The 21460-nt window shown below is 54.7% G+C and overlaps 6 protein-coding genes across 6 annotated transcripts; 4 read left to right on the top strand and 2 right to left on the bottom strand.

Annotated features, from left to right (window-relative positions):
• Positions 1–2790: 2790 nt before the first annotated feature.
• CCMA1212_004594 (uncharacterized protein) lies at positions 2791–4317 on the bottom strand (the record flags this gene model as incomplete). The annotated part of the gene is made up of 3 exons (XM_073701892.1): positions 2791–3504; positions 3732–3856; positions 4152–4317. The coding sequence occupies 3 exons, from the start codon at positions 4315–4317 to the stop codon at positions 2791–2793; spliced, it is 1005 nt and encodes a 334-aa protein (XP_073559926.1).
• CCMA1212_004595 (uncharacterized protein) lies at positions 4088–4267 on the top strand (the record flags this gene model as incomplete). The annotated part of the gene is made up of 1 exon (XM_073701893.1): positions 4088–4267. One exon carries the CDS (start codon positions 4088–4090, stop codon positions 4265–4267), a length of 180 nt encoding a protein of 59 aa, XP_073559921.1.
• A 2908-nt stretch (positions 4318–7225) lies between the features above and the next one.
• CCMA1212_004593 (uncharacterized protein) lies at positions 7226–9759 on the top strand (the record flags this gene model as incomplete). The annotated part of the gene is given in 5 exon segments (XM_073701891.1): positions 7226–7626; positions 7645–7672; positions 7744–8489; positions 8555–9354; positions 9549–9759. 5 exon segments carry the CDS (start codon positions 7267–7269, stop codon positions 9757–9759), a joined length of 2145 nt encoding a protein of 714 aa, XP_073559923.1. The 5' UTR covers positions 7226–7266.
• Positions 9760–10666: 907 nt separating this feature from the next.
• CCMA1212_004592 (MOB kinase activator-like 4) lies at positions 10667–12316 on the bottom strand (the record flags this gene model as incomplete). The annotated part of the gene is made up of 2 exons (XM_073701890.1): positions 10667–12028; positions 12101–12316. 2 exons carry the CDS (start codon positions 12314–12316, stop codon positions 10667–10669), a joined length of 1578 nt encoding a protein of 525 aa, XP_073559922.1.
• Positions 12317–12839: 523 nt separating this feature from the next.
• On the top strand, positions 12840–17507 carry CCMA1212_004591 (COBW domain-containing protein 1; the record flags this gene model as incomplete). The annotated part of the gene is made up of 12 exons (XM_073701889.1): positions 12840–12956; positions 13021–13104; positions 13259–13355; positions 13426–13924; positions 14002–14235; positions 15217–15349; positions 15472–15616; positions 15964–16418; positions 16492–16873; positions 16953–17162; positions 17215–17356; positions 17439–17507. Exons 1-12 carry the CDS (start codon positions 12851–12853, stop codon positions 17505–17507), a joined length of 2556 nt encoding a protein of 851 aa, XP_073559925.1. The 5' UTR covers positions 12840–12850.
• A 1066-nt stretch (positions 17508–18573) lies between these two features.
• CCMA1212_004590 (uncharacterized protein) lies at positions 18574–19279 on the top strand (the record flags this gene model as incomplete). Its single annotated transcript, XM_073701888.1, has 2 exons — positions 18574–18846; positions 18956–19279. 2 exons carry the CDS (start codon positions 18574–18576, stop codon positions 19277–19279), a joined length of 597 nt encoding a protein of 198 aa, XP_073559924.1.
• Between the last annotated feature and the right edge of the window lie 2181 nt (positions 19280–21460).

Raw genomic sequence — 21460 nt, 5'->3', positions numbered from 1 at the left:
ATATAGAAGTTGCAAAGAGCTTTCAGCTTTTCCAAGGAGCCCTGGACCTGGACGGACCGGCTCGCCAGCGTGGCGTTGGGCCAACATACGGCCATCTTCGCTTCTTTCTTGTCTTGTTGATGTAGTACCTAGGCGCAGACTTTTGGTACGAGCGCGGCGACAGCCTCAACAATAGGAACTGTACGATTTCCCGTAGGCGGACATTTTCCCGTTCTTCGCTCGCTGCAGGATATTGCTCATGCAAGACGGAAATTTGCAGTCAGCAAAGCCATGTTATACTCAGCATCGAGGCTTGCAGCTATGTTTCCGGTCAGAGTTCCTAGTATTTGTGCCCCGTGGAGTTGTAATTGATAGCTACCTTCCATGGAATAAAAGGGGACATGTGCTCTGGAAACCTAAGTAGCCGGCAGTTGGATTTAGATTTGTGGTCTGCCAGGCGTATTAACCAGGGCATGCCGACCATCCTTATCGCACGAAGCGTGCTTCAGACGAATGCCACAAAGCTCCGGGAGAAGCTCTCTGGCAAAGACATAAAAAGACTCCCATCGTCGTAAAGCACTAGGCATGGGCACGAAGTACGAACAGGTCAATGGTGCCCGTACGAGCGACTTCATGTAGTAACTTGGCTTCTCCAGAAATCTGCCCCCATGTGCGTGCTTATCTGCCTGGCCCGAGTGAAATTGTACGGTAACACGTACAACATGCTGGATGTCCGTGCAGCGCAAACGGTCGGGTCTCCGTCCTAGCTGCCGCGATGAACCTTGGATGGTACGAGCATTTAGAGTTATTATCCCACGACGATTTGAACCGAGACGCCACCGTCAGCGCTGTTGTTCTGGATACATGGCCAAGCTGGATTCTCAAGTTGTCTCGGGACCATGGCGAACATGACCATACCAAGCTGTGGTGACCTCGCTGGGAATTCAAAGAGCTTCGGATGGTGCGCCAGGGGGAGCATTGAAGGTGCCTGTTTGACCGAATTCGATCAGCGAGCTGCAGCACCCCTGCCCCTGGTATCGATGCAGGTTGATCCAAACTGCGTAAGTGGGCTCCCAGCTCTCGAGTGGTGTGTTGGGAGGATCCTTTCCCGGAAATCAAAACCTGCAGCTCTAGTGCCGTTGGACAGATGGCGTCGAGCTAGCATGTACTCCGTACAGTACTCGAGTTTGCGGTCGTCGAGGACCACCTCAAAAGCCGTCACAGTTCGGGGTCGTGGACGTCGTCGCCTTGGGCGTCTCCCTTCTAGAACCCCGGTTACCAGTACTGAGAGGGTTGAAAGTCTAGGTGCTAGCACAGAGTCTGGATCCCTCAACGCTCCGCGGTGGGTAGTTTTAGACCTCATCTTCAGCCACACAAAGCCAAGGCCGGGATTGCTCTAATCGTTGCTCGCGAGCGGCTTCGCTTTATGACTGACTCTGTTTGATAACAATTTGCCTACCTCGCTCTGTCAGCCGTGAACCTACATAAGGCTGCTCCCAAGTACGCCGAAGCACTTACATTGTACCGGTACGCCACGTTCGAAGCTGTTGCTTACTGTATCTCCGGTTTGTTGGTCATAACGAGACGTCGAATCTGCTCCTTCGCAGCACGCCGTATGGGCCACCTGCATCGTCCTTGTATATAATAGAGCTCCCGAAATTTTGAGGCTGGCGCCATATGCTCGGTAACGGCGGAGTATTTCGAAATGGGGATTCGTTGCACACATCCGTTGCGACGCATGGGGTTTGGGCCTTTTGGCGGTCGATTGGCCACTGAGGCATTATTGAGCAACACATGCAAATTTCCAGGCACTGATATTAGAAGACATGGACTGGTCGTCTCTGGTTGCACAAGTTGCAAGTACCGTATACTTTGACGAGTCCTATGCGGAGGAGTTCCCTAGAATTGCGTTAGCCCTCCGAAGAGGCCAGAACACGGTACTTCGTACCGGCGCGGGAACTGCTCGAGGAGTGAGGCTTTGATTGGCTAAAGACAGCGGTGGCCCTCCGTGGGGAGAAGACTGCCTTCCAGTATATGATACTACTAGCAGCACTTGGAACCGTGCCTGGAGGACCGACAGCCGTACCTTGGACCTGGCAGGCAATCCGAGAGACTCGAGACTCCGGACTCCGGACGAAAGCATTGTGTACATACTTTTGCTGGCATCGGACAGCCCAGGCGGCAGTACTCCGAGAATGGCTCGATCTGCGGTTTCCGGGAGGTCGAGGATGGATGTGCAACCAGATGTACACAAGGAGGTTAGTAGCTGCGCAATATTACGGAGCATTGTTCAATAAGAGTGAACGTAAATGCCAGATGGAGAATAATGCCCGGGCCCTGGATCTTGGCTCGCGCCTACTTGGAGAGTCAAACGGGCATACCCATACCCATGCCTCTGCCGAGCCGCTCCCGCGCTGCCAATAACCAAGTGATATCGTGGTTCGAGAGCAGAGAGAAGTGAGAAAGTACGAGCATCGGACACATCGTTCGAGCAACGGCGCTGCGCATATGCCAACCTGGGGGGAAAGGAGCGGTCCTGATGCGTTGCAGTGCCCGATGACCGCAATTGTCCTTGTACAAACCGCCATGCTTGTTGCAATCCCGAGTCCGTACGTGAATGAAAGGTGAACGAATGGCATCGACTTCATCGGCGAAAAAGCCTTGGAGAATTGCGGATCCGGTTGACGCTGCTGACCCCATGCAACAAGCCGGGGAAAAGGCCAACCAAGCGCGCAGTCTCCAACCCACACGCGCATCTATTAGCTCGACAAGTTGAAAATGCACGTCTAGCTGCATCACGGGCCTGGCGATTCATGCCTCTCGCTGCAAGCCCATCTGTGCGAGGCTTCTTCTGGGATATTCGTGGTCTGTGCACGGCCGGCTGGTGGTGTGCTGCAAATTGAGTGGCGCCGGACCCTGTTGCCAGCAAGGGTCCACACGCTCTTCTGGCCTCTCACCGTGAACAGCAAATGTCAATCTGGGCTGCTGGGCTTGGCTGGGCCATGGCTGTGACTGAGGGATGAATGGCAAGGTGACGGCCGTATTTCTGCGTTGAAAGGGCAGAGGATGGTGGTGGTGGTGCTGGTGGTGGTGCTGGTGGCGCTGACTGAGGAATCTGCTGCCTGCTCCGCGGCCGGCAATGCGACTTTGGGGCGCGTCAGCGCGTATTACATAAGCACCGACTTGCAGCATGAAGGAGCTTGAGGAAGGAGCATTCCCAATGACTTTCTGCAGGCCAGGCTCCCGTCCTTCTCCAGAGGAAGGAGGGAGGGAGCCCAGAGTGCATGGGAGGAACTCGTACCCGGTACTTTCGTACCTCCGGCGCTGCAGAGCTGATGCTTGCACATGCCTGCTGCCAACTTTGTAGCTGGTACTGCCTTCCCAGGTACTCCGTGTGCGGTCGACAGCCTTCCATTGGAAGGCAAGGTGCCTGGCAACTGCCCAGTCGCAGTCGCAGTCGCAGTCCAGTGAATGGAATCGAAGTTGGTAGGGCAGGCCAGGGCCAGCGAGTTGCAGCAGTAGCTCCTGCTCGTGCAGAAGTTAGTGCCGAGCGCCCCAGGCTCCTTCTCTGGCCGCGAAACGCGGAATCGTCAAGCTTCGAGCTAGCAGCCCCAATTCCGTGTGCTAGTACGGCCTTGTAGGAGTGACTCCATTCCTGGCAGCTCCCAGCGCTCCATCGAACGTACCGGTACCGACCCGTGCCTGTACCTGCGCTTGCTGACTTCAAGTTTGTGCTAAGGTTTACCTCCCACCGCCTGCTCGCCGTTTGAACGCCATCGTGGCATCAGACAAGTCGCAGACTGGAGCTCAGCCTGGAATCGCTCCTGGGGGCTTGGAAGAGGCTTGAAAGAGACTTTCGCACCGTACGGAGCAGCGCCTGGACGGGCCGGAGACTAAACATCGTCGAACCCCACGCTACAGTCCGGTCCAAGACCCGGCAGCTCCTCCGAGAAAACTCAGTGTGCAGCCAGCTCTGGACGGCGAAGGGCTGGACGGTATGGCTTCTGGCTGCTGGTTGGGCTGCATGTACGAGTACCTGTCCGGATGGATCGCGATCGCCCAATGGATTCTCCTTTACCGCTGCTGCTGGGCCTGCCTTAGCACTGGCATGTGCCCGCGCCGAGTACAGGTACCGGGACCGTCACTCTGTGCCGTTGTTATCGCCGACTTACGTTGCAAGGGGACGAGGACGGGAGTGACGGAGAGTGTCCGGTCGGCCAGCCTCGCTTGTCCCGACGAACTGCAACTCGGGCAGATGAGACGAGAAGGCGGAAGACGAGACGGATGAGGAGGTGAACGAGAGAGATGGGGCAGGTACGGATCTCTGGCTGCGGCCATGGGCGGCATAGAGCTGCGTGAATGGCTTGGGGTTGATGTGTTGCTTTTCCCTCTCCTCCCAAGCCAGCCGTTCCCAGGTCACCTTACCTAGGCCCATGAGCCTCTCCACCACATCAAATGTAAGAGTACAGGGTACATAATACAGGTCGCGACGTACCGACCAGCATTGACGGGACATAGGGATTGTTGCTTGTCCGCTCAAATGGGCCAAGGTGCTGCTTTTAGGGGTTCCAAAGCTGCCGACGACATGGGTGCTTGTTGTGCACTTCTCACGTCAATGACCTGGTGTGTCAGGCCTGCCCTGATTGAGCATCTCTCGAACCAACGAAAGGATGTCGAACACACCGCGGAAGCGCACAGTCTCGCCGTTTGACGCCAGTCCTCTCTACACGCCAAGGTACGGATTCCTCTCGCCGTCAAGTTGTTGGTATACCTCTGAGAGGATCAGAGGAGCCATCTCCTGGCAGAGCTGCTAGTGCCGCTGCTAGCAGGAGGAGGAGGAGACCGGAGGTTGGCGTGGGGTGCTCCAAACCCGTTGCAGCGACCCTGGCTTCTGCTCCCCGTCATTTTGCTGGGCTGGCCGCCGCCACCTGGCTTGCTCAGACCTTGTGGAGGCCCTCTTTCGGAGACTCAATTCTGATTCTACAGTTTACGAGGGGTAGGGGGAAGCATATGCAGCCTTGGCTTTGTTCGCTGGGCCTTGGTGCCTGCTGCCACCCCCCCCCCCCTTCGAAACGTTATTCGTCGTCCACAATGCGTCAACGGAAGTTGACACCACTACGACTAGCAGCATCACTGTGAATACTTGTTCGTCGAGCTGGCCCTGGTCACCTTACTGCCTTTGGAAACGGTACCAAGGAACGGCAGGGCGGGAACACAATGCCTGTCCTCGCTATCAAATACCGCCACGGGACGCCTTGTCATTTGGAGCATGAACAACCCTCTTGTCAGCTGGGGACCATGATTTATCCCGATTGTACTTCCCACTGAGGGCGCGTATATGCTTAAGTCGATGGCCCAAAAAAAAAAAAAAAAGATACACCTGGCCTGGATCTAGAAAGCAGCGGCGGTGGCTGCGGCTTCAATGTCACCCCATAAGTTATTACTTCCAGATCCAGCCCGCCACCACTCTCATTCCCACCATCATCCTCGATCACCGCTGCGCTGAGCACACGGCTGCCCCAGCTGCGAACCCGGGCAATTCTCAGTCTTCTTGGGGTTGCTCACTGTCGAGTCACCCTGTTGATGGCGGGTGCTCATCGATAGATTTGCGTCCCAGTTGGAGCCAAACACCCGGCAGGACCCATGTGTATTGCCGCCCAGGGGGAGCCGTCTAACCGTCTTTCTTCTGCCCCGCGCCTCTACTCCGTTGCTAGAGCTTCATCTTCTCCTGGCCCAGTTCCCAATTTTCTCTCCCCTTGCGGGATCCTCCATCGACGACGAAGTGTGCCCTGTGGGAATGTGCTGGGCCAGTTCCCACCGGTCGTCTCCGCTGTGGACCAGGCATTGCTTCTCTTTCGGAATTCACAAGCTCAAATGGTGTCGTCCGAGCATTGATGCAGGTGATTCGTCTGGTTGATCCTCCCTCCAACGATCTAATCTTGTCAAATTCAAATTCCCCGGCGTGATTACGTCCTTCCGTGTTCTTGTCATTGTTGGGATCCTCTTGGCTTGAGAGGGATAAAGAAGAGAAGAATTGGAAAAAAAAAGGGGGGGGTGGTTCGCAAGAGGCGTTCCGCACCCGACTTATTCTCAAGCAGGCATCTCGGGTGCTACTCCCAAAGCCAAGAACGAAATCCGATCACCTTTTCTGCGCCTCTTACGCCAAACGCGAGTTCTGCTCCTGGGCGTCGACTGTTCGTCCTCATCTGCCCGAAGGCTGTCTGGGCTGCGGCTACACTCGCAGTTCTTTACCGTCTACGTACTGAAGCACATGATACATCTTCACGTTACAGCCACCCTTCTTCATCTACTAGGGATTCCCCCAAACAACAGTTGCGTGTCCCAAATTGGACCGGCCACCAGCTCCCCGCAGCGTTGGGCCATTCTTATTGCACCCGCTGCTGCTCTTGCTGCCTTCCGGCTGTCGCTGCATATCTGTACGCTACCTATTCGCCGCAGCCAGAGACCGATCTGGCGAGACGCAGGGACGAGCGGCCCTCTCGAGGTCGAGAAGTTGCGCATAGCGGCCCATGGGGGTTGATACCCACAGTCTCCTCGTTACGACTACCAAGCATTTACCGGTTCGCGTTCCTCTCATCCCCTCCTGAGCGGGCACGAGGAAGGAACAACTACTATTAGCGGATCTCGAGGACAGAGCGCATAACAAATCACACACTTCCGACGCCTTTCCGCTCCATCTTCGATCTCATCGGCAAGAATCACGAACTCGTTCGCAGGCCAGAGCCGTGCAGTGGTCTGGGGTGCGCCCTCCCTCGTGTCCTCCGCCAACTCTTCGACCGTTCACGACGCGACATCCCAGTCTCTCTTCCTGGACTGACTAAAAATCCCCAATCGGGACTTCGACATCTCTGGTTTCCGTAGACTTCGCGGGCCCTATCAATACTACCTATTTCCGGATGCATCTTAGGACAAAGTGCCATTGTTGAGCTCAACAAAGGTAACCGAATCACAACGAGGTTCGATTAGCGACACACATAAGTCTTCACTGACGACTTGACAACTTCTCCTTCCTCATTTACCTTCTCCCCTTGACCCTCCATGACCCTCATGGCATAGCAGGGCAGCTCTACTGGTCACGGCAACAAATCCTCTCATAACACTACTGCTCGCTTGGTGTTCGATGCGACGACGCCGACTGTCATATTCCGTGAGCTATCCGCCGAGCATGCGAAAAGCCGGAAAGACATTGTCCATTATCAACAATCTCTTTGCGGCATATCTTCAGGACACTCTTGGCCACCTCGACTTTCCTACATAACTGTCACAATGGGCGACTACTACCATCAGTTTCTGACTACAATGTCGGGAGAAGGCTATCTGCCTACGAGCCCCGATGAGCTGAACTCGGTCTTCGTGCCCGGAGTTTCCCTACCATTATCAACCCCTCCAATACACTCTCCGTATCCCTCCAACATCGGAGGATTCTTCGCGGGTTACGGGGAACCCACTGTTATCAATGTCAATGTGCCCAAGGCAAGCAAGAGCCGGCGGCGCTCAGCTGCAAGCCAGGGCGGGAACGCAGACCAGGTGAAGCATCGCAGGACACGATCCGGCTGCTACACGTGCCGGAACCGCCGAGTCAAGGCAAGTCAAAAACGCAGAGTCTGGACATCCAACTTCGATTCTGTGGCTGACACTCTGTAGTGCGACGAAACTCGACCGATCTGTGACCGTAAGCCTTCGAAAACCGTCTTGTGGATATGTAACACGACTCGTCTCTTCCATCAAACTAATGGCTTGCAGGTTGCAGGAAAGGAAACCGAGAATGCAATTACCCCGAGCCGCCAGGTTCCAAAGGGGCCTCGGGCCATTCAAGTGCTACAAGACTGAGAGAAGGGTCATCCGCGCAGCATATAAGTCCCACATCCTCTAACGACGCAGAAGAAGAAGATACGGAGCGAGAAGCGAGGCTGGGGACCATTCCCGACGACGATGAACCCGATGCGCCACCCAGGCGAACGTCCATGTCTGTTCTACCGCAGCCCAGAAGAGCAAGTGCAACAACGCCCAACATGGCCTTCGCGAGTACCCATCAGACCTCCGAATCGCCTTCACAGGAGGGCCACAAGAGCGCATCACCCTCGACCTCTACCGCAACGACAGGGAGCTGGACGCCTGCTGGCCATCAAGGAACGGAGGCCATTATGCTGGGGAGCGGATCTTCGTCTGCGCTAAGAGTGCAGCAAGATCTTCAAAGTTATCTCCAGTACTTCCAGGAAAATATGACAAACTACCACTATGGCTTGGCTGTTGACGAAGACGACTTTTTCAATACTGAGCTCCCGAAGGTTGCAATGCAATGCGAGCCACTGCTCAACGCCCTTGTTGGGTTTGCCGCGTACCACGTTACCTTGCGAAACCCAAACGGAGAGCTTAAAGAGTTCCTCCAATACTATAACCGGGGCGTGACTCAGTTGCTGAAGCTTTTGAAGGACGGGGCGTGCAACGTACTGGTGCTGTTGACAATCTTGCAGCTCGCAACAATCGAGGTGGGTTTGGAAAATGGATCCCGGGACGCAATTGTCTAGAATGGCGCCAGTTAACCTCGTGATAGGAGTATCTCGGAGACTGGGTGAATCTCATGGGGCACCAGAAGGCCGCATATGAAGTTCTAACCCAGGTCTACACCCCGCAGACGGTGATGGAGACGTCGATAGGCCGAATGTGTCTGAGCTGGTACGCTCGATTCGATAATATCGTTGCTCTCATGGGTCGTATGCCCACCGAAATACCCCGCGTATGGTTCACAACCATGATTGCGTATTATCAAAGTCAGATTGCATGCAACCCCAAGGAATTGCGTTGGAGGATCGAAGATCGCTCCGCTCGCCTGCGCCTCATCTCCTGGGACATGTCCAGCTTGTACGCGCGTGGGAGCGCAAAAGAAATCTCAATTCCAGATTACATCGTCGAGCACAACTACCTGAGCGCGCAGCTCGAGAACTGGAAGGCAAACTGGGATCCGGTACTTTGCGACGAGCAGTATCTCGTTACCGATTTCAACTGGCGACTACCGCTGAACTCGGATGACATAGTCGATCCATACCGTCCCGGCTTGCTCTACGACCACCCCCTTTTCAACAATACCATTATTACAATGGAATGGCATAGCATTCTCATCATGCACAAAACTCAGCACCCCAGCACCTCCAAAGAGCAGCTGTTTGCGGACGTGGGAAGTCATGCGTTCACCGTGTGCGAGATCTTTGAGTGTTTGGAATTCTGGCCGGATTTACCACCCGGAGCATTGATAGCGGTGCAGCCCTGTTTGGCGCTTGCAGCTCTTTTCTTGCCACATGAGCCGAACAACAATATGTGGCTGAGGCGGAAGTTTGCCCTTCTAGAAACTCAGGGGTAAGTCTAAGTGATGCATTCTCCCCGTCTCATTATCCAGCGCTGCCCAGCCTCCTGGCTCCTTGGCCCATACGACCAGTAGTATGCAGCTGGTCATTCGCAACGCTCACCCTTACGTTCTTTGTTATTATTTTCATGTGCAGGAAGTATTCCATTGACTCGTCTCGACGCCGGGCTAACTTGGAGGAACACAGACATATCAATCCTGTATCTCGCCGTGAGAAGATGGCCCAGGTCTTCAAAGACCCTTCGTGCGTCCGGTGGTGGCTGCCTAACGACGAGTTCTATACGCCAGTTCTTCAGAGCGTTAGAGCTTTTGCAGACGAACGAAACGCCAAGGCGCTGAATATGCAGCAAAAGTCAATACGCGACGTGAAGCACCTCTTTGATAAACTCTCCCTTTAACGGCCAAGGAGATGAGCCAAGCACCCGAAAATGAACAGATCCAGGAAGGCACTAATGTTCTCTCTGATGTTTCACGTTTGGACGTTCGGCAGGACGCCGATGCCGATATAATTGCTCTAATTCGAGGCCATCCTGTCGAGAATCTTTTCGGGGATTGCTGCTGACGAAAGGTTAATGTGAGGGGGTCATCATAATTCTAATCTTTGATTTTGAAAACATGGGTATTTGCCACGGGTGAGCGGCTGCTGGGCCATCAGGGGGGACGGAAGGGGGGACTTGGAAGTTTTCAGCTCGACGTGCCTCATTTCTTCCCGCCTGGCATGGGAAGAGACGGCGAGCCCCACCAAGGACTACGGAACATGACAGCAAATCTCATGGAGGCGTCACGAAAGAGAGGGTCTGGCGTTGCTGGGAAGCAAAACCGCTCTGGGAGGAGGAGATAATTGACGGAGGAAGCGAAGAGTAAGAGTGGTTAGGCATCTTGTCAATGTGGTTTTAATCCGGCTTGGGTAATACTTCCACACACACAGACACACCTCTCTGTTCTAATATAAACGACGCATAATCACCAGGCTGCAGAGCTTCTTTTGCCCTTGTGATGCCATTAATGCTTGGCTGTCGAACCAACAAGACATGGGTGTTTCTGTGTGCCCTCTCTAACGTGAATCGCGTTGCTTTTATTGATCTCGACGCTATACAATTGCTTCGTTTCGCCTGCTTCCTCGCGCCCAAACTACCTATACCTATACCGAACTGATGCACTATGAAGACCACCGTGGAGAAAGTCAAAACGGGCTATCCAGGCCCGGGCATTAAAACTATGTAGTCCTTGGCCTCGTACTTCTTTCATTTCTTTCATTTCTCCTTTTCAACTCAAGCCAGGAGCGGAGACGGACATTCGAGATGTCTACTTTTGCTCCTCTGGGGTCCCTTCTTGTTCTGCCGCATCTGCAGCCGGCGCCGTGTCTGCTGTCGTAGACTCTGGTTGATGCGGCGCTGCTGCTTCTTCTTCCCCAGAGGATTCCGCAGCATGCACAGGTGAAGATGATTCCTCCGATGCAGCGGCCTCTGGGACTTCGCGAGTATCGCGCGCGTCGTCATCGTTGTTGTCGTTGTCGTTGTCTGCTGCTGCTGCGGTAGTCGTCTCGCCCGGCTGCTCAGCGTCAAGATCATTGGAAGTGTCAACAACGCTAGTAATGTCATCCTCATCTGTAATCTCCACAACGCTTGCGGACACCCCTGCTGGGCCAGCATCTGACAGGTCAGATGTGGTGCCGGCTTCGCTCAGCCGGGGTTCTGTTGTTGAGGACGGCGGATAGATGGGAGGCGGTGGACCGCCGGTTACTGATTGATCGACGATGACGGGTACTTCGGCGACCTCAGGCTCTTCCTCCAGGAGGTCGGGTGCTGCCAGGTGCATGTTCCTCAGCCTCCGCGAGACGCCATCGGCATCTTCCTCTTCCGCCTCCAGGACGGTTGTTACGGAGCTTCCGGTGGACGGGCTGCTCCTGATGTGTCTGCGAGTGTTTGTGCGATTGACCGAGCCGTGCGAGCCGTCGTCCTCGAGCTCGCCTCCCCCTGGATGCGAGGCGGCGGCAGCGGTCGAGGGCCTCAGGATCTGAGGCGGCGGCGCTCTGTTGGCCACGGCTTCGAAATCTGGCGGAGCCTCGAGGCCTTCTGCCTCGGGAGGGAGCTTGTAGTTCTCGGCCGGCAGCAGGTCGTACAGGTCGCACACCGTCTTGAAGAAGACGTAGAGTCCCGTCTGCCCCTCGACGGACCAGAAGACGCTGCGGTGCTGGAACCAGGCGTGCGCGAAGATGCGGTGCAGCCGGCGGAAGACGTTGACCAAGTTCTTGACGCCAGTGTTCTTGCTATGGATGTCGCTGACGACGACGAAGCGGCTGGGGAAGATCTTCTGGTCCGAGACGACGTTGGCGGCCCAGTCGAGGGTGTGGCAGCAGTAGTCGATGGCGCAGCAGCTCTTGGGTGCCTCGTGCACGGCGCAGAGGAACTGCCACTCCGACGCGCGCATCTCGGGGCACGTGCTGGCGCTGCATGGCGGCGTGTCGAAGAGGAAGCCGACGATGAGGGAGTTGCACTGCGAGATGAGGAAGCGGCACAGCTCGTAGAGCCAGAGGGTGCGGTCGATGCCGTGGGGAGGCTGGGCGAGCTGGAGGGCCGAGTCGCGGGTCAGCGGCTGCGTGCCGGAGGCGGTGCTGTGGTAGTGCAGGGCGGCGAGGTGCTCCTGGAGTTGGAATGGCGAATCTAGCTGGTTTCCCCGTCTCCCATGTTAGCCCCTGGAGTCTTGTTCGCGGCTCGTGAGGCCGGAGAGCGGCCATACCTCGCTCAGCGGCACCAATGGAGGGCCGGCGGCCATGTCTGCGGCCTTTGTCCCCGGGTGAATGCGCCGAGAAGAGCTGGCGTCCAAATGCGACTGCTCCATCTCCGTGTTCGCCAGAATCGCTGCAGGGCCTCCCGAAGGCGAGTTTGGCGCTATCTGGATCTCTGCTGGCGGCGGGGGGCTGGGCAGACGAGGGGAGCTCGGCGCCAGAGACATGATGAAGAGTACAGGCGTGGCGCGGCGGCGTGGTGTCGAATGCAGAAGAACACAGAGAGAGAGAGAGAGAGAGAGAGAGAGAGAAAGGAAACCCAGAAACAGCCTCGATATGTTCAGTCGCGATGACAGCCTGGCTGTCGACCAATTGGCGTGTGTGGTTCAGGTTTAGAGCTATGGCATACGGTTTAGGTGCATACTGATTCGAGAGAGCTTCGTAGACGCATATACCCCATAGAGGCACCCCTGGCCTTGACTTAAAACGAGTATAGCGGCGTCTAGCGGGGCGCTGGCTCCCTCAGCAGGCAGGAGGGCACGGACGGAGTACATCATCGTGCATACAGTTCTTGCTAGAGCCTTATGTAACCGAGCCGGTCTGGTGGGTCCAGGGCGTATTACAATGTCGACTCTGAACGTAGATGAGTCCAGCTCTCAGTACTGACGCATCCTTCTAGATGCTCAGCATTCACTCTGCATTTCTATATCATCTTTTAGTTTGCACATAGGATATTAACATCATCTCCAGAGCCAGACGTCATGGATCTCGACGACGATGCCCCTCCGGAGTTGGTGGAGGTCACTGATGGGTTGAAGGACTCGGAGGAGGGCGCCAGTGTAAAAGTGCCCATCACCATTGTCACAGGTGAGGCTGTAGATGGTTCGCATGGAGAGGATTATGAAAGCTTGAGGCTGACAAGCCAAACCAGGCTATCTCGGTGCCGGAAAGACGACGTTACTCAATTATATCCTCACGGCGCAGCATGGCAAGAAAATTGCCGTCATCATGAATGGTGAGTGGCGCCTCGTTCTTCTCATTCGCGTCTCTATGTGTACTCATATACTGACTTTATGTGCCAAAATGAAAGAATTCGGGGATTGTATGAAGTTACCTCTCCGGGAACCACTCTCGTTTACAGCAGGCTTCTGACCCCTTCATCTGTGTAGCTGTGGACATTGAAAAGTCTCTCACGGTTAGCCAAGGCGATAAGAGGGTAGAAGAGTGGCTTGAAGTTGGGAACGGCTGTCTATGCTGTTCTGTCAAGTAGTTTCTTTCCACCCCCGACACCCGTCACGCCTTGCTCTCGGTTTCTGTAGATGCTAACGGAGAGTAGAGATACCGGCGTGAATGCCATCGAAAGTCTCATGGAGAAAAAGGGAGCGTTCGATTACATTCTGCTCGAAACAACCGGGCTGGCAGACCCTGGTAACATTGCGCCTCTATTCTGGGTCGACGATGGCCTTGGCAGCACAATCTATCTCGACGGAGTGGTTACTCTGGTGGACGCGAAGAATATCCTACAGAGCCTGGACGATCCAAAGGGCAAGATTGAAGATCATAACGAGCATGATCACCACGGCCCTTTGATGACGACGGCTCACGTACAGATATCGCACGCAGATGTCATTGTTCTCAACAAGGCCGACTTGGTCAGCGAGGATCACCTGAGGACAGTCAGAGAGCGGATCGAGTCTATCAACGGGGCCGCGAGAATACATGTGACGGAAAGGAGCGTCGTTCCCCAGCTTGAGGGGTTCCTCCTAGACCTTCATGCATACGATCAGTTCAACGTGGCCGAGGCCAAAAGCAAAGGACATAGTCATCTTGATCCCGTAAGTACCGTGGTTCGAGGGAGGCAGAGACTTCGCCTTTGAGAGATGACGAACCAACTGACGAGCGAAATTTGCAGACAATATCCACTGTTGCCATTCCGGTACCAGCGCTTCGCCCGGAGCAGCTGCAAGATGTCGACCGATGGCTCCGGACGGTTCTATGGGATCACGAGTTACCGGATGCCGAAACAACCGTGGAATTCGAGATCCACCGGTCAAAGGGTCGCCTCGTGTTTGACAACGGTGACGTGAAGCTATTGCAGGGCGTTAGGGAGATATTCGAGCTCATTGATGCTCCTGATGGCGCGGAAGTTTCATCGACGGAAGGGAAAATCATTTTGATTGGCAGAGGAGTGAAGGACATAGACTTTGAGTCGAATTTTAGACGAATCATCAGTTGAAAATGGAGCGAATTAATTGTCAGATTGGGGCTTTGATCTTGTTTGATAGAGAGCAAGCCTCATCACCTTAATTGGTGGCCTGCCCCATGCACTTGGCTACGAAATTCCGGCCTATCTCTTGTTCATGACATGATTTTTCCTTGATTGTGCATCGAGATTCTTGTCATATATACTTCTCCCTCTCTCTCACCACCTTAGCAAGACCTTCTTTTCCGGAACCGGTGCAAACGTTGAAATTGTCATCGGCCAGCCTCGTACTCGTTTGGGGCAGCTGATTGGCTGGAGAGGCAGATTCGGCACGGACCCACTTGAATCCGGCCAGCGTGCTCCGCGCCAGAGCCCAGCCTTCCAGGACGACACCAGATCAAAAAGAGTTCAAGACGGAGATAATCAGTCGAGACGACCAGCAACAACGGAATTGAGCCTCGAATTACGGTCTGGATACACTCGCGACACACTTTTCGCAGCCTCGTATCGGTGCCTTTGCGCAGTCTCGAGCAATCATGAATCGACCAGGTAGGACAAGTCCAATCCGCTTCCCCCCCTCGACAACTGCGGCTCGACGGCCTCTTTCTCCAAACTCTGCGCATGATGAGCCGCCCATGATATCCGCCAAGGTCGATAAGAGATGACTCTATTGAAGAGGCGTGGTTTTGATGCTGCAAGCGACGGAATACGACGGTTCGCGGCCGGCTGCTTCTCGAAGGGGAGACGAACCAAGACTCGGTCAACATCGTCAATGCCCCGCCGACGAACGACCATGATGGATGCAAACAAAAGGCGGTTCTGATCAGAGCATGGCCACTGGTTCGAGCGAGCATGGGAGTCTTGTCAATTGACGTTGGATGTTCCAAACATCAATATAACGGACGGATACTCTTTGACACGCAGATGCTAATGGCTTCAATCTTCGTGACAGGAGCGGTGCCGCAGTCGTTGCGCGGAATGCCTGGCGCTTTTGGAGGCCAACAGCAACCACAGCAAGGCCGATCGGTGTCAACTCGATTACCAAATGGTAAACTAGGTACTTGGCCCTTGACCCGCAGCAAGCTGTATCCATGGACGGAGAGGGATTTGGCTTGGGTGCTGTGTTTGGTGAATCTGGGCTGCCAGGTGCTAACAGCTGGCTCGATGCGATCGATATAGCGAACAATACCTCCGGCTGGGCGTTTAACGCAGCTGTTCCCATGGGCAGTGCTGCCTTTCAGAACCAAGCTCGCCAGCTGGGCGGCAATGTCAGCTTTGCGCAGAGCTTGAGCGGGTCACAACCTGCAACACCGCTCGACCTTTCGTACGTTTCTTCCCATTCACTCCAACTCTGAATTTCCTCCAATTTTCCTCCACCACGCTTCATCTCGTCACCCCATCGCCACGACTCCGTCAACCACCCTGCTTCATCATGATACGTTACACGTACAAGAAGAGCAAACACAAGCAGGCCGACAAGCTTCGGCAATCGTCGAGCGCGGAGCCGGAGCCGCATTCCGTCTCTGGCCTGGCCTATTCCGACGTTCTCAAGCGCCCCCCTGCCGCGGGCCCTGCGAATCTGGCGACGGACTCTCCCTCATTTCTCGGGCACGTTGATGAAGACGGTCGGCGGCGCACTCTACTGTCGCAGGCACTAACGAATGCTCACAGGGAATTCCCATCTCTATCGAACAATTCCCAAATCCCCAGTACTACCCAGGGGTCGATGTGGTCTACGGCGGGCTCTTCAAGAACCATCAGCGGGCCTATGCAGCGGAATCAGCCGGCGCCAGGCCCCTCCCAGCAGGGCGGCCAAGATGACCTTTTTGGCCCCCCGTCCTCGCGGATGCAGCAGTCAAACCAGGGCCCCTTTCGATTCGGGCCGCAGCCAACGCAGGTCCAGCCTAGTAGCGTCGACGATTTCCCTCCGTTGAATCGGACATCCAACGGAGAGATAGGCTCAGAGCGTGGTGCCAACCTGATGTCTTCTCTGGGCTTCAACCCGCAGAACCCTGGCTCCTCAGGCCCTATGCAGAACAACGGTGGAAACGGCCTGCTGAACGCTCTGACGGCGACAAACCGTGCAAACGAAGCACGATCGCCGCCTGCCATTGGCACGGCAAACGGTAAGAAAGGTTTTACTCTCATCATCCCTTCCTCTTCCCCCGTCTATCTGAGCCGTCTATTAACACCGCCCAGGTCCTGGTAGACAACAGCAACAACAGCCGCCACAGCCTCAGCCTCAGCCTCAGCCGCAGCCGCAGCAGCAACAGCACGATAGTAAGCAGAAGGCGGCAACGCTTCGGGAAGACGACTCGGCGAAGGCGTCAGAAGCAGCCTCGCCAGCCGCTGATGGGCGAGGGTCTCTCGGTGTTATTGGCAGTGAGGGACCGAATGGGCGATCGGCCGAGCGCAAGGACAGCCAGGCTGCAGAGGTCGTAGATCCGCTAGCTGGTATGCCTGCGGTTGACAAATGGGGTATCAAGGGGTTGCGGACACTAATGAACACCTACCCCGATTACCATGCCATGATTATAGGCATGGATCCCAACACCATTGGTCTCGATCTGAGTTCTCCCGAGTAAGTGATGATCGGAAGGCGCGCATTGGTGGTGCGAGGCCGTGACGAAGCGAGGCTTTTGCTAATCACACGATGCTAGACTCATTTCAACCCAAGTCTACTCATTATTCGACGACGCTCCTCCCAAGCCGACGGTGAACCTTAACAAGTTTCGACTGCCCGAGTGCTACAGCGTGACGAATGTCCAGCCGATAGACACCAAGATACAAAGTTTCAACGAAGAGACTCTGTTTTGGATCTTTTATAGCTGTCCCTTGGACGCTAAGCAGCAGATGGCCGCAGTTGAGCTGTGAGTGTACCCGACCCGGGTTCGTTATGACATTACCGCTAACGCGCACAAGGCATTCTCGGAACTGGCGATGGCACAAGAAACTGCAGGTCTGGCTAACGAAGGATGAGCACATGACGCCTCAAATTCTGAGTCCAAACCACGAGCGAGGATACTACATTGTGTGGGATACGGCCACGTGGCGAAAGGACCGAGTAAGTCTTATAGGCGATCCTTCACTGTCTTTACTGTATGAACAAGAAACTGACGACTTCTCCTCCTTTACCCAATACACAGAGAGAGTTCACGCTACACTATGGAGATCTGGACACGTCTCTCGGACAGCCACCGCCAGTTCTGTCATAAGGGGTTGTTGGGAACGGAGATGGGGTGCTCCTTTGAGCCTGGAGAGGGTTTCCTGCTGACCAGAGACACGGAAGCTTGGTCGAGCTGCTTCATCGTTTTGGCGTTCAGCCACTAGGGCAAGGATTGAGGATTTTTCATCTTGCTTTTTAAGGAATGGGTTCGGTATCATGACGGTCCTGGAATGCAGAGTCGGTTTTCAACGGCAGGCCGATATTCTTTAGCTTGCGATTCATGAATCAAATGAAGGAAGGCTGGCCAGACGAAGAGCACTGCTCAGTGCTGGCGGATATCACCTGGTCATATTTTGCGCTTGCGTGTGTATCTAAGTGCATGTTTCCCCCCCTTTGCCTTTTTCCGCTCTCAACCTTGCTCCCTTCGCTTCCTCTCTTTTCTCTCGCTCTTTTTTTTTTTTCTGCTTCTCGTCTTTTCTTCGCTCATTTCTTGACTCCTTCTCGTCCCTCCTCTAGCTCTGATGACTACTTGTTCTATTGACTAATACATTCGAGTCTCCAATAGCACTTTTCTCCCTGTCGCGTGAGATCTCAAGTTTCTGTTCACGGCAACTTGCTTAGTAACGGGCTGCGGAGCTACCAGGATAAGTACCTACTGTAGTATGACGGGCCGCTGGCGAATTAGCCGAGGTTCCACCATGACGGACATGGGTGGCGTATCGCTCATTTGCTTGATACAACTGCTCGGAGTGACCTGACGGGGTGTTCTGCGTGTCTACCTCACCTTATCACGAACCCTCGCTTGAAGAGATCCAATACCTACCCGACAACGGGTTTAAGGTTGGCTGTTCCCAGGATTTGAGGATACAGGCCATCTGGCGACGCCGATTCGGATTGTCCATGTCTGCCCTCTATTAACCCTCATCTTTGCGTCATTCTAAGCTTCGGTCTCCCTTCTAACCCCGGCGCTTCACCGACTGCTCGCCGTTTCTTCACAAGCCCAAAGATCACGACTCACAAAAGAAAAACCGCAACGCTCATCGATTTTCTCCATTGTACCGCGTGATTCACGCCAGCCGAGCGACGCCGCAATTGCGGGCTCCAAACCAGACACCATGTCGGACGAACAGATCTCGCTGCCATTCTTCGCCATTGTCCTGCTTGTCTCGGGGCTGATAGTGCGGTACCTCTTCTTCTCGGGCCCGCGCCCCGAACGACCGCCCGTGAGGACGGCTGAGCAGATGATTAGGTCAAGAGAGGTAGCGGTGCAGAGGATACAGCAGATGTTTCCGCAGGTCGAGCGACGGAGCATCCTGTGGGACCTTCAGCGCAACGGCGGCAACATTCAGAGCACCACAGAGCGGATTCTGGCAGGGCGTCTGGAAACGGTATGGCCCTCTTTGTGTTCCTCCTTTGTTTCACAGAGTTGCATGCGCCCTTTCCCTTGCGTGGAATTCGCTCGCTTGGTGGACGGAGCTAACGAATCGTGGTTGATAGCCTCCTATTACTTTCCAACCACCTCCGCTTCGAACCCAATCCCCGCCGAGCGGAAGCTCTGGCCCAGCGGCGAAGCAGCCCGAGAAGCCTGCTCAGCCCGATTTAATCACGCGATACAACCTCAAGAGCAAGGTTAGCGAGGCAGCGGCCACGGAAGACGGGGGAGCGCAGGGTGAGCAAGACAAGAAGGGCAAGGGCTGGAGCTCCAACCGTGAAGAGCGACAGGCTGCTCTTCAGCGACGGAGGGACGAGATGATCCTGGCGGCGAGACGGAAGATGGAGGCCAAGATTGCGGCCGAGAAGGCTGCTCAGGGGTCATCTTGAATGGTAAGAGGAGGGAAAAAGACACCGAGCGGAGTTAATAGGAGGCAAGCTCCTCTTTCTTTTTTCACGGCTGCATTGTTATGGTGAGGCTTGCAAGCACTGGCGTTCTTGATGACTGTAGAAGAAAGGGCAGTGTAGGATAATGGAATGCTTGAAGATGCTCTGGGTATAAAGGCCGCTATGTGTGTGTGTGGGGAGGGGGGACTGTCTGGCCTACGTCAAGAGGCGGTTGAGAGGGAGCTTGCACAATGGTAGGGGGATTTTCGTGGTGTGATTCTGATGGACAATGACATGGTTGGAAAGGCCTGAGCATCGCCTCGAGCAGAGTCTTATCGTGTCCCCCTCCTACCTACCTATGGAACAGCCCCTTGAGCCCTTGTATCGTACCCTTGGGGCTATCAACGTGTTTCGTGGGGAATATGATCAATGGCGTTGTGAAAACTACCGACGCCATACCTCGAAATCTATTCGGCCTCTTCGGCGACAAGCACAGATGGGAATGATCTCTACCTGAGGGATTATCACAATCCAGCAAGTCAAATATAACCCAGAATAAGCGCCTGGGGGCCTCATCAATCGAATGTTGATGTCAATGAGCCCCGCGGTTACAAGGGCCAGAGGCTTGACGTCAAGGAGGGTTTCCCTTATTCTATCCAGCATCATTGACCGCACTGACATGATTATTCATCGTGCATTCCTGTCAGTCTCGTGCAGTGAATCATCTATTAGTACATCTGATGCGCTGTAATGCACAGTAAGACATGCACTTCGTAAGCTCCCCAGCTCGTGACAATGAGCGGCAGACGACATCACCCTTTTGGCGGGGCACGAGATGCGATCAGCCACAGGCTCGGGCACAGGCATGATGTGGGATGCTCAGCCACAGCGGCTAGGTATCTACTTGTACGTATCTGCTGCCTTATCCAAGGCGCTGCGTCACCGCGGGGACCAGGCACATATCAGGTACAAGGAAACAAAATAAGGTGCTAAGAGAGCAAAAAAAAAAAAGAAGGAAGAACCACAGCTGGTTGTCTCAGCTCTTCTTCACGCTTCTGTCTTACTGTCGGCATCTTGTCGTTTCTTTCTCCTTCTCTTTGCCCTGTGCATTACGGTGCCGCTGCTTCATCCAAGCACCGGACTGCCTGTATCAGCATCTTACCTTGATCACCCTTCGATTCCTCACGCAGCGCGACGTGAAACCTCCCACCTTTCTTTGCGAGCGAGCGCGTTACTAATTGCCAGTCCCAAACATCGCATCGCATACTTGGGCTGCCTTCTTCCAGCTCTTTTGTATCTTCTCCTTTCATTTTTTTTTTCATGGTCCGGGCGTTCTAGAAGCGACTTGAGTTGTTGGATCACGGCATTCTTCCATCTCTTGCCCGACATCCACTCCCTTTGCAGAGGGCATCACAGCACTGGCGTCATTTCAGGTGAGTTGAACAGGTACCTTGTCCACCTTACCCATGTACGATCCGATCTCCCTTGGGCTGCACACGTTCGTCATCGCTTCGCCTCGGGATACGATCTGGGCGAACAAATACCAGTCAGACATCCCCATTCTTGTCCGTCTTCTTCATTGCTTCGCTGGCCTGCCGTGCCCCGCCGCGTGACGAGCTTACAGTCTGGCGAGCTGCTGCTTTGTTGTCAGGCGCATCGGCATCATCAGGCTGAAAGCTGGTCCTGATTGGCAGCCCTGCGGCCCTTGTCAAGATCCAATAGTTCTTGCCCGGGTGGTTCTGCATGAACCTCTCTTTTTCCTGTCCTTCTGTCCTCTTCTCTCCTCTCCCCTCTTACTTTTCCTCATCTGCTACTGCATCGGGGTATCGCATCAGTCTCTTCCCACTTGTTTTGGTTCCCTTCCTCACCCCTGCTAACACCTGGTGTGTTTAGCATCGACTTCCAAAGATTGAAGCCTTCATTCGCCCAGCGTCCCACGAATACAGACAATTTGAAATTGCGCAAGTCTGCGAGCGCCTCGTTATCGACTCGACACGGCTTTGCCTGACCACAATTACAGTCGACCCTGCATCCAACATCTTCCTCACTGCAAAGCTTTGGCTCAATCAGCTCCCATCCTGGGCAGTATTGGCGAGCCCTGTGCCCCGAGCAGGTTTCCCTGACGAAGCTCGAGGCCGCTCTGATATGGTTATTGTGATATCGAGTCTTGGTCTAGAGTCAAAG

This window comes from Trichoderma ghanense (genome assembly GCF_004382785.1).
Source record: "Trichoderma ghanense strain CCMA-1212 chromosome Unknown scaffold_4, whole genome shotgun sequence".
In the NCBI taxonomy this organism is placed as follows: Eukaryota; Fungi; Ascomycota; class Sordariomycetes; order Hypocreales; family Hypocreaceae; genus Trichoderma; species Trichoderma ghanense.
Note: the sequence above shows the minus strand (reverse complement) of the source record. Positions and strands in the feature narration are given on the sequence as shown.